The sequence below is a fragment of the Gavialis gangeticus genome, unplaced genomic scaffold, assembly GCF_001723915.1.
Source record: "Gavialis gangeticus isolate Ggan-Ray unplaced genomic scaffold, GavGan_comp1, whole genome shotgun sequence".
Classification (NCBI taxonomy): domain Eukaryota; kingdom Metazoa; phylum Chordata; order Crocodylia; family Gavialidae; genus Gavialis; species Gavialis gangeticus.
In genome coordinates this window covers 21853112-21865337 of record NW_017729027.1, presented here as the reverse complement: position 1 = coordinate 21865337, position 12226 = coordinate 21853112, and the positions used below count along the sequence as shown (strand labels likewise).

Sequence of the window (12226 nt, the reverse complement as noted above, 5' to 3'; positions counted from 1 at the left end):
TACCTGCCACCTCTTCTCCCCTCTCAGCCCTAAGTAACTAAAGGCCCAGCTGGAGCAGGGTGTGGGGTGGAAGGGAGCGGTTTGTAGACAGGGTGCGAAGCATCCTGGGATGCTGAGGGCTGCGAGTTCACTTGAATCTGGAAGGGATCTGGGACAGAAGTTCAATAAATCATTTAACCTAAAAATCAAATAAGTCTGATACTACATGCATCCAGATTTATCTTAAAATCAGTTTTGGCCATTTTGAAAGTGGTTTATGCGCATTGAACTTCTGTTGTTACAGATCTGAACCAGTTTCAAATCACTTATACTGGTTTGTGTGCAACTTCTTTCCCTAGCCTTATCAGGGATCCTGGTTTTCCCTGGGAAAATTAAGAAAAACACCCCCCGCAAAAAACAAAAAAACAAGTTCTCTGATAAAAACGCCAAAATCCGTGATTAATATTAAAAGGCTCCACACGTTCCCCTCTTGCCCCAGCCGTCCTGGTGCCCTTCACTTCCCCCACAAAGCTTCCCTACCCTGTTCATGCGCCTTGCCTTCCACCTACAGCCCTGCCAGGGGGGGCCCCCAGCCACCAAGGCTATGGGGGTAGAGATCCAGGTCCGCATATTCCTTAGCCCCGACAGAAGGCAGCAGCAAGAGCGAGATGGCTCTCCCACTGCTGCTGCCTGCTGTGGCCTTGGGTGGGGGTGGGGTTGGGGCTGGCTCCCAGCCCCACTCCCCCAGCCCTACCAGTACCTCCCAGCCATGACCTGCAACTCCCCAGCCCTGCCAGAGGGGGCCCCCAGTCCCCAGAAAGCACCACTTACCTCACAGGCTCCAGGAGCGAAGAGCCTTGGTTGACAGAGCCTCAGGTACTACCCTTCCCCCTTTGGGCATGGCTGGGGGTTTCCTGCCCCTTTTGCAAACAGCTCTTGCAGGCTGGAACCCAGCCAGCCTGCCGAGCTCTCTGCAAAAAAGGGGGAAATTTGCAGGTTTCCCTGCTAAAAGAGAAAAATCTGTTTTATTTCCTCTGTTAAAAAACAAAAAAAAAGGGAAATCTGTGGTTTTCTGTTTTTCCATAGGAAATGGAAAACCCGGATTGCTTCTTATTATACAATCAGTGGCACTGCTCCATATGTTGCCCTGCATGAACACTGAAGGTAATTTCATTCAGGCAATGAAATCTGAAGTGATCTCAGGACTTATATTCACTTTCATAAAAAGTTTTTCTGCACTTTACAAAACAGGCAATTTTAAGCTTTTTTTTGTTTGTTTTTTTAAAACCAGACTATCCACAAGTTTATGGATAGTTGGCAGACTTGTCTGTTAGTTGTTTGTTTCATAGTTTCTAGGGTCGGAAGGGACCTGAGCAGATCATCTAGTCCGACCCCCTGCCATGGCAGGAAGAGCACTGGGGGTCAAATGACCCCAGTAAGGTGGTCATCCAACCTCCTCTTAAAAACCCCCAGGGTGGGAGCCTGCACCACCTCACTTGGAAGCTGGTTCCAGACCCTAGCCGCCCTGACCGTGAAGTAGCGCCTCCTGATGTCCAACTTAAACCTTCCCTCCGCCAGCTTGTGACCATTGTTCCTGGTCACTCCTTGTGGCGCTCGGGGGAACAGGGACTCCCCCAGCGCCTGCTGATCCCCCCTAACCAGTTTATAACAGGCCACAAGATCCCCCCTCAGCCTTCTCTTTTGAAGGCTGAACAGGTTCAGGTCCCGCAACCTTTCCTCATAGGACCTACCCTGCTGTCCCTTGATCATACGAGTGGCCCTCCTCTGGACCCTCTCGATGCTGTCCACATCCTTCTTAAAGTGCGGCGCCCAGAACTGGACGCAGTACTCCAGCTGCGGCCTGACCAGTGCCGCATAGAGGGGGAGGATCACCTCCTTGGACCTGCTCGAGATGCATCTGTGGATGCACGACAAGGTGCAGTTGGCCTTCCTAGCCGCCTCCCCACATTGCCGACTCATGTTCATCTTGGAGTCAATAATGACTCCCAGATCCTTTTCCACCTCCGTGCTGACAAGAGGGGAGTTCCCCAGCCTGTATGTATGGTGCCGATTGTTCCTCCCCAGGTGCATCACCTTACACTTGTCTGTGTTAAACCCCATCCTGTTCTCCTCCGCCCATCCTTGTAACCTATCTAGGTCCAACTGTAGCCTGTTGCTCCCCTCAATTGTGCCCACATCCCCCCACATCTTAGTGTCATCAGCAAACTTGAACAGGGTGCTTTGCACCCCCTCATCCAAATCACTGATGAAGATGTTGAACAGGGCGGGCCCAAGGACCGAGCCCTGTGGGACCCCACTTCCCACGTCCTTCCAGGTCGAGAAGGACCCATCCACTACCACCCTCTGGGTGCGACTCTCTAACCAGTTGGCGACCCATTGGATTGTATGGGTGTCTACGCCACAGTCCCCCAGCTTCCTAATGAGAATGGGGTGAGAGACAGTATCAAAAGCCTTCCTGAAGTCTAGGAAAACTATATCCACTGCCACCCCTGTATCCAATGATTTAGTGACCTGGTCGTAAAAGGCCACCAGGCTGGTCTGACTCGCCCTGGGTCTCGCCCCGCCCTGGCTTCTACTTGGCCCAGCCACCCAGAGGGAAAAAAAAAAAAAGCTAGTGCTGACTGGAAGCTAGTGCTGACTGGAAAAAGGGGGTGGGGAGGGAAGGGTACTTACTGGTCCTTCTCCAGTAGATCAGGGTTCCCAAAGACCCCCAGGTAGGACCCCCCACCCTTGCCTGGGAGCAGTGCAGTGCCAGCAGTGGGCCCACTGTGTGCACATAGTTTAAAGAGGGCCCACCAAAAGAAAAAAGCCTCAGTCGGCTCCAGGAGCAGTTATAGATGTATGGGTAAGAGACGTACTGCTCCCAGCACCCTGAAGCCCCCCAGTGACCCCCCAGCTGCCAAGGAGCACCCCACCAACCACCAGTACACACTGGGAGGCAAGCAGGGCCCATGGTGGGAGGGGGACAGCCCAGCTGCAGGGCAGCTGAGTGGAGCCAAAGAGGGTCTCGCCCCACCTTGGCTCCTACTTCGCTCAGCCCCCCAGGGAGCCACGCAACCAGAGCCTCACAAAACAGGACGCGCAAACGGGAGCGCTCCTGGGCCCGGTGCACGAGTTCCACGCGAACTCCCATGCTGAGGGCAAGCAAGAGGGCCCGAGGCCCTGCCTGTGAGCCCTAGGGAGGGTAGTCCCATCAATAGCCGGCCTACCAGTAGCACGATGCAAATGGACACACACCACACTCCAAGGGTCCCCTCAGCATTTGCAGCCTCCCCCTCTGGCACCTTAGAGGCCTCTGCCCAGATGGAACCCATGGTTCCAGGCTCCACGTAGACGGAGCCCCTGGCGCTTGGCTGCAGGGGATGCCTGGCACATTTCCAGGCTCCTGGGACCAGAAGTGTGGCCACCTCCTCCCCTTGTGAGGTTTGCTTCACTTTGGAGTCTCCAGGGCACCAGACAGAGGAGCTCCAGGCCACAGTCCAGAGACTGCGTGCCATCAAGGATGGCAAGCAGGAAATAGACCCCTACTGCCAGGGCCTTCACCCCCTGGAGGCAGAGTGTAGACTAAGGTCACCTTCCAGGACAAGAGAGGACTCGGAGATCTTTCAAACTGTCCAGTCAGGGGGTTGGACCAAGGTAGTCAAGGGCCCTAAGGGTCCCAAGGCCCACCACACCAAGGTCCCCTCCCCTCTGGAGCTTTAAAACAGGTATGAACCTCTTGCAGGCCCAGTTGAGTCTGCAGGAGCTGGCATCTCTGCAGACAAGGGAGGATCACCCACCCCTACTCTCCCTAAAATGAAATGCAGAGTGGTTCTCATGGGAAGACTCCTTCCCCACAGGGCAATCCACCACCTCTAACCCCCTAGCCTGGGAGGTCTGCTAGTTCCTGGGTGCCTGCATCCAGGACATAGAAGAAAGGATCTCAAAGATTATCCGGCCCTCCAACCACTATCCTATGCTCCTTATTCATGTGCACATGAATGACACAGCTCGGAGCAATCCCAGCCAGGTCACGAGGAACTGCAGGGCTCTGGGAGCAGCATTTAGGGGTGCAGGTGGTCTTTTCCTCACTCCACCTGGTTGTGGGTCATGGGTTGAGGAGGGAGAGATGGGTCGAGGCAGTCACCCAAAGACTGTGATGCTGGTGTCATCATGAAGGCTTTGGCTTCATGCTCACAGCCTGCTCTTTGGTGAGAGAGGCAGTGGTCTTCTGAAGAGAGAGAGCCTCCACCTCACCCCACTGGGGAAGAGGCTCTTCTCAGCCAGACTGGCTGATCTGCTCGACTGGGCTTTAAAAACTAAGCCTGCTGGGGGCTGAGGGGGGGACTACCACCACTGCAAGCCCGCTGGGCAACTCTTGTAAATCCAGCAGGCTAAGGCACTTAAAGGAACCCACCCCTACCCTAGCCCCAGAAGAAATCTGTGAGGAAGGCAGGGGCCCCCAATGGGACACTTGCCTGCCAGTACACCAATGCCAGGAGCTTGGGGAATAAGACAGGAGGGTCTGGTCCTCCTACTAAACAAGAATGACTACAACCTCATAAGGATAACAGAAACCTAGTAGGACTCCACCTATGACTGGGCCACAAGTATAGATGGCTATACCCTGTACAGGTGAAATCATGCAGATAAAAGGGGTGGGGGTGTAGCTCTCTGTCAAGGACAGCTACACACCCCTGCAAATTGACACTGGCACCCAGGATGGACAACTGGCGTCCCTCTGGGTTAAAATACTGGGGAACATGGCATAGGGGACATCATGGTAGGAGTCTACTACAGACCCCCTAACCAGAAACAAGAGCTGGACCAGGAATTTGCCAGGGAACTGGCTGAGGCTGCATGCTCTTGGTGCACGGTTGTCATGGGAGACTAAGTACCCAGACATTTCACAGAAAGAGCACTCAGCCAAATCTGACTGGTCCCAAAGCTTCCTTATGTGCATGAACGAGCACCACCTGACCTCAAGAAGTCCATGGGCCGATGAGAGGTAAAGCGCTGCTCAACCTGGTATTGGCCAAAGGGGATGACCTAGTCAGTGACCTAAGAATCGATGAGAAACTGGGTGATGGTGACCACAAACTGATCACCCTTTTTTATCTATTGCAAAGCTGGCAAACCAGTCAGCAATGCAGAAGTCCTTGACTTCAGGAAAGCCAACTTTGATGAGCTCAGGAGGCTCATTGTTAAGGCTCTAAGGGACCACAACTCAACAGGAAGAGGAATCCAAGGAGTGGATGCTCCTCAAGGGAGCGATCCCGACAGCACAAGGGATGGCCATCCCATCTTGGAGGAAGGGTAGCAATAGGGTACAGCAGCCCCCTTGGCTCAGCAGAGAACTTGAGGACCTCCTACACCTCCTCAGGAGAGACTTATAAATGATGGAAGGCTGGAATTACCACCAAGGAGGAGTACTCAGCACTGATTCATACCTGCAGGGAGCAGATCAGGAAAGCCAAGGCTGCAGCTGAGCTCCATCTGACTTCACATACCAAGGACAACAAAAAGTCCTTTTTCAGATATGTAGGGAGTCAGAAAAAAGCAGGGGTAACATTGGATCCCTGCTGAACCAAACAGGAAGACGGTAACCAACACCCAGGAAAAAGGCCAATCTGCTTAATGGGTACTTCGCATCAGTCTTTCATCAGTTCAATAGGACTGCCCTGCCTAGCAAGATGCGGGATGGCCAGGGTGAGGGCATATTTATACCCAGCATCAGTGCAGATCTAGTAAAGGATCACCTTGAGAGGCTGGACACCTTCAAGTAAGCTGGTCATTACAGATTACACTCTAGAGTACTCAAGGAGCTGGCAGGTGTCATAGCCCAACCATTGGCAAAAATATTCAACTCGTGGTGCTCAGGGTGAAGTACCTGAGGACTGAAAGAAGTCCAATGTGGTACCCATCTTCAAGAAGGGGTGGAAAGAAGATCCTGGGAATTACAGGCCAATCAGCTTGACCTCAATCCCCAGTAAGATTCTGGAGAAAATTATCAAGGAGACCTTTCTGGATAAGCTGGCTGAGGGCAACATCCTGAGGGACAGCCAGTATGTGCGCGCTACAGGTAGGTCTTGCCTGATGTACCACTTGGGCAAGGGAGAAGACATTGACGTCATATCCAGACTTCTAAAAAAGTCCTTTGATCTGGTGTTCCATGACATCCTCATGGAAAAACTGGCCAACTGTGGCCTCGGCTACACCACAGTCCGATGGCTGGGAAACTGGCTCCGAGGTTGGACCCAGAGCAGTGGTTGATGGTAGCGAATCATTATGGTGCTCTGTGACCAGTGGTATCCCCTGAGGCTCTGTCCTTGGACCAGTTCTCTTTAACATCTTTGTCAACAATGTGGACATTGGTGTCAAAAGCGCACTGGCTAAGTTCACCGATGACACTAAACTTTGGGGCACAGCGTCCACACCTGAGGAGAGGCTAGTGATCCAGGCTGACTTGGATAAATTTAGTAAGTGGGCAGATACATTTATCAGTATTGAACGTCATCAGGTTTGCAAGGTACTCCACCAGAGGGGGGGAGGACCCACAGCATACTTGTAGGCTTGGCAGTGCTACGCTTGCTAGCACTACTGCTGAAAGAGACAGACTTGGGGGGTCATAACTGACCACAAGATGAACATGAGCCAATGTGATGCCACAGCTGGTAAAGCAAACAAAACCCCGGCTTGCATCCATAGATGCTTCTCAGGTATCTCTCAGGATGTCATTCTCCCACTGTACTTGGCCTTGGTGAAGCCACAGCTGGAGTACTAAATCCAATTCTGGGCTCTGCAATTCAAGAAAGATGTTGAGAAGCTTGAGAGAGTCCAGAGGAGCGCCATGCACATGATCAAAGGGCAAGAGAATAAGCTTTATGAGGACAGGCTGAGAGCCATGGGACTCTTCAGTCTGGAAAAGTACAGGCTCAGGGGGACCTGGTGGCTGCTTATAAGTACATAAGGGGTATACATCAGGACCTGGGAGAAAGTCTGTTCACCAGAGCGCCCCAAGGAAAAACAAGAACCAACGGTAATAAATTCCAAGAGTGTTTTAGACTGGACACAAGAAAAAATTTCTTTACTCTAAGCCCCCAAGACTTGGAATAGACTCCCTCCAGAAGTGGTGCAGACACCTACTCTGGCTTAAGTCAAGAAACACTTGGATGCTTATCTTGCTGGGATCCTTTGACCCTAGCTGACTTCCTGCCCCTGGAGCAGGACTTGATGATCTTCAAGGTCCCTTCCAATCCCAATGTCTATGAAACCTACGACTCCCCTGGCCTAGGGGTTTGTAGGTGCTATCTAGGCCCTGGGATAGCAGAACCTCTCTCTGGTCCTGGGGCACAGTGAAAGTCTAAGACATGTACACTGCAGAACCCTGCAATCTGCTTCTTAGCATCCTGTTTTCAGCATTAGAACCAGGGCTGTCCCCATCCCAATGCCGATGCTGAAAATCAGCCAATTGTCAGCATGGACATGAAGATGCTACACTTGCAAACTATGGTGCCATACAAACAAGCCAAGCATATACCACATTGTATGTAGTGTGACTGGTTTGCTACTGTATGGTCCTCTAAAAGGTCCATCTGGTCTCAACCTGCACAAACATAGTAGGCCCTGGCACTTACAGACTAATGAAGAAGTTAAACTTAATTGTGCAAAGGTGTTACCTACTTGAACAGTTAATGGAAATATCACCATAAAACCTGTAGTCTGCCACACCTACTTTTGCCCTTTGTGAAAGAAAATGTTTCTGTGGCTAGTGGGAAAAGATATCTCCAGAAAATTTTAAAATTGGTCAATTTTTTAGAGTATGAAAGCTACAGAAAGGTCTGCCAAAAATTGGGGTATGGCTTTAGTGTTTCTTTCTGCAAGCTTAGGACTACTTAACATTCTTAAATGGACAGAATGTCTGTTTTTGCCAATTTTGATGGAGTTGAGAAATCTTAATTGCAAAGACTGTTGCAGAAATTTAAAAACCCAAAAAGGCAGTGGAAGGTGGGGGGTAGGGAGAGGGTATGGAAAAATCCTCAAAACTGTTTATGACTACTATAACCTAGGATAATGTTTGAAGAGAACAGATTTTTTCTATTGTGCATAATTCTAGTGTTTTTCTGACTCATTATGTAGGTCTATAGCTATGCTTTTCAAAGTCAGATTACAATTTTGACTGGAACACCATGCAATCAGGCAATCCTGAATTGTGTAATAAAATGGATGGTACAGAATTTAATAGTATGTGTAAGCAAATAGCAGCTAATACAAAATTTATGCTATTTCAGCAACTGAATGTTTAAGTAAATTTCAGGTTTCAAGATTAAAGGGTAATGTTAATATGTACATATTAAAAGTTGGCCGAGATCTGCAAATTAGGTACTTTAGCTATATAGCATGCTGTATTACAGAATTTTAAGTCTGACTGAAGAGAAGAAATATTCTACAAATAGGAACTCAATAAGCTGCTATCTTGGCTATACTTCTACTTTCAGTAAGTAAACTTATTGCAAACCAATATACTAAAGCAGCTTGAAAAGATGCCCAGAATGCTATTTTTCAGAAAAGTGATATTTCACTGCTTTCTTCACCCAAGTATAACATAACAGGTCTTGCATTGATACAGCATTCAAGGTAATGTCTTACCTTCAGGGGCAGCTGCATCACAGACTTTAGGCATGTATGTTGTAACATTTCCCAGATGGCCATCAACAGTCATGTTACTCTACACGAAAAAGACACAATATTACAGAAGAATATTTTATACTGATATGCACACTATTCCCTGTGATAATTGCTAAAGCACAGTTCTCCAAGAGCCAGTTATATTTGATATGTATTACACTTTACTTTATAAGGTTTTCCTTTTCCAGGAACAAGATGAGAAAACAAATATTTTTACAGTACCTATGTAATCTGTACATGCCATAAGAAATTATTATAAAGTGATTCCAAAGCTACACATTAAGTGTTGCAAATTAGTATTTTCATATAAAACTGTTCCAAACTATGACTTCATGTTAACTTTTTTTTAATCAACTAAGGTAAGATGGTGTCTGAATACAAATGGAGAAAATGTACAGTTGCATTAACTAAAGAATACTGATCACGCAATAGACTGCAAATTTTTCTAAACCAGATACCTGAAGGTAGTTTCTTCAAATCTGTACCATCTGAGCACTGTTGTTTTTCCCTCCCCCTCAGGAGTGTTGAGAACATACACCTCAGTCGGACTTTTTTCTTTTTAAAGGAAGGGGCTACATGAAGAGTTAGGGAGCTTAAATTGACTCTACAGACTGAACAGCCCTTTCAGGAAATCGCATCTGCTACTTAACTATGCAACTAATACTAAATTTATAGTAATAAAGCACTGATGCATAAAAATAAAAATATTTACTAAGAAAGATTACTACATTTCAGGCTCAGTCCTTTGAGATGCTTAAATTTATAATCTTTGAACTTCATTAAAAAACAACAAAAAAAATGCTGCACTACATTAGAGCAGAGGTCCCTGCCAATATAATTCAAAGCCATCTAACTTCATTGTTATTTATGGTCTACTGATTATTATAGAATCTTTCTTTTTAAAAATTATACGTTTAACATTTCATCCCGTTTGTTTGGGGTGAGGGAAGGGAGAAAAATAGGGGGTATGGAGATGCGGAGCAGGAATAAAGGAAGGAGAGCAATGCACAATTTATTTATTTATTTTCACACTTTTAGCATTTAGATCTGCTGAAAAAAAGACAAAATACCTCACAACAACAAAACTTCATTAATGCCCCTGGTATCCCACAGATTAAGAAAAACTCATCTCAATTTTTTTTCTAAATAATCAACCTCTATTTAAATTTGGGATTAGTTATTTTTAATCCTTAAAATTTTTCTTCTCCATTTGCCATTTACTTTTTGCAAGTATATTTGCTGGCCCACCCAAGAAAGCTATCTGTTAGTTAGAGGTAAACATAAATATTTTCTTGAAAGCCAATCTTTGTGCTTCACTGATGAAGTATTGCTTTTCTATTAAATTTGCTCTTATTTGTCAATATTTTACTGATAATAAAGATACCCAGAACCAATTGCAATATTCCAGCTCTGGAGGCAGCAGATCAATAAGTCCTCTGATGTCTCTCTGTATATAGCATAAAATTGCATTAGTTCTTTCCAGTGCCACACTACATCTCAGACACATACCTAGATTGCTGCCTACTAATGTCACTCTGGTTCCCGACATTGACTGGTCTTTTACCCACTAAAAATTTTCAATTTATTCCCCTTCCCCCCCCAGGATCAAAATGTTTTTTACTTTTCGAATCAACTTAAATTAACCCATTTCCAGTACAAATATCCAGTTACCCTAGCATTTTCACCACTATTTGAGTATCTGGATTGGCTTTTATAGCTAAAGTGAGCATGGCTTCTGGTTACTGGGAATGCCATAATTTCACCAAGAGGTGCTGTTTTGTTTTGTGCTTTGTAAGTGATGCAGTAAGCCCTTTACAGACTGCAAAGGAACCACCAATCAGATGATTCAATGAAACCAATTACAGCCTGAGCATTCTCTCCACTTGTTTTATGCTTTAAGAATTCCTTCAGCATGTTCTTTGGGTGCATACTCCATATCTCTTGCCTCCAGTTTTTTCATAGGGACTCAGACTTATGACACCCCCTGCCCTTCTATACATGTTATCTAACCAAGACATGATTTGGCTGAGGCTTAGTACGGACATTCTCCACTCCGCCCCCTGCCACTCCAACCCTGAAATAATTCCTAGGCGACACAGCAGCCAACAAAATCTTAACATGGCTAACAAAGATACTGCTCTCTGCCATCCCCAAATGCTCCTTAACATATCCTTTCTTGATCACTGGCCACTATAAGCATCCTGTCCATCAGACCTGTAACTAGAACATCTTCTGAATTGAATCTCCCAAATCTTCCCAATAAGTTAAGAAAATTGCATCACTTTTTATGCATTCCTCTGCTGCCTGCCTTATTTATTATCCCAGGAGTTCTAGACTTTTGTTAACCCAAAGGCAACAAACAATAACAAACAAGTGATACATTATTGCATTAAGGGGGAAAAAAAAAAAGAGGGAAAAATCATACCTCACTTTGTCAATTGATTAAACAAACTTTATTTTTCTGTTGCTACAAACACAATAAGGCCTTAAAGGCAAGCCATAGGTTAGATACCACACAGCTACATTACAGCAACCTACTTGCCTTCACTTTAACCATCACTTATGGCTTACCCCTGGTTTCTAAGCATCTTTTATTCAGTATAGAGATGCTGAATTTCTATATCAGCAGTCCATAATGCCAGCCTCCACTGCCAACTAATTTAAAATGTGAACATTTGAGGGGCTCCTCCCAAATATTTGCAAAGGCATTCAATTTTCCCTTTCAAATCCCTTTAAAAAAATGCATTTACCATGAGCTGCGCACACATGCACACACACAGCGCTAGAGGGTAAAGACAAGAGGGGAGAACTTGGTTCTGCCTTTGTCACCATCCTCTTTCATCAGTTACTAAAACTCATTTCTGCAGTTCTTGCTAGTACTCACCAGAAGTGTGACATCCCTCACCAGCTAACAATTATCATCATCATAAAAATGTATATAGAATTATTTTTTTTTTTTGTTTCTCTCCCAATCACCGTATCTGGCCCATTAATAACTCCACCTTCAATATCCCTTTCATTTGATTTTTCTTCCTCATTGATTCCCATATATACATGCCCTTCCTGAGCTAAATCTACAAGGACACTACCCCTTTTCCATACAAATCTTCCTGAACACGTAGGATTTACTGTTCCAACACCAGGCATTGATTTTTTACTTTTGTTTAATCATATTTTTGTGTTCCACAAACTTATGCATTCCACTTTAAAGAAAAAAAGAAGCATTTTCATATGAAAATGTCACCCCAATCTTAAGTTTCCTCACTAAAAAAAAAAGTTATCCCCCTCCATTAGCACATTGGGAAACAGATCATCTTGTCTGTATTAGGAAGTTTCTAGCTTGTTGTTCAGTGTGCAGTAGAACACCAGACAACTGCAGCCTAATCAACTGCATGCTGCTTCTGCAGTAAGTTTATTTCCTTGCAACAGATTCAAAAAAAAAAATAAAAAAAAATTCAGGGCTAGCTTCTGTTGCAGAATTCCCACTAACCGTTACTCTAACCAACACTGGCTCTCCTCTCACCTGTATCACTTAAAGCTTGTAGAAATAAATTTAACC

The 12226-nt window shown here is 46.1% G+C and overlaps 1 protein-coding gene across 2 annotated transcripts in view; it reads right to left on the bottom strand.

Annotated features, from left to right (window-relative positions):
- The window catches only part of LMBRD1 (LMBR1 domain containing 1), a 271625-nt gene that overhangs the window by 36382 nt on the left and 223017 nt on the right, over window positions 1–12226 (bottom strand). For both annotated transcript variants that reach the window (XM_019520503.1, XM_019520504.1), the window contains exon 14: window positions 8629–8707. In XM_019520503.1, coding sequence (XP_019376048.1) covers window positions 8629–8707 — 79 coding nt within the window. The remainder of the gene's footprint in view (window positions 1–8628; window positions 8708–12226) is intronic.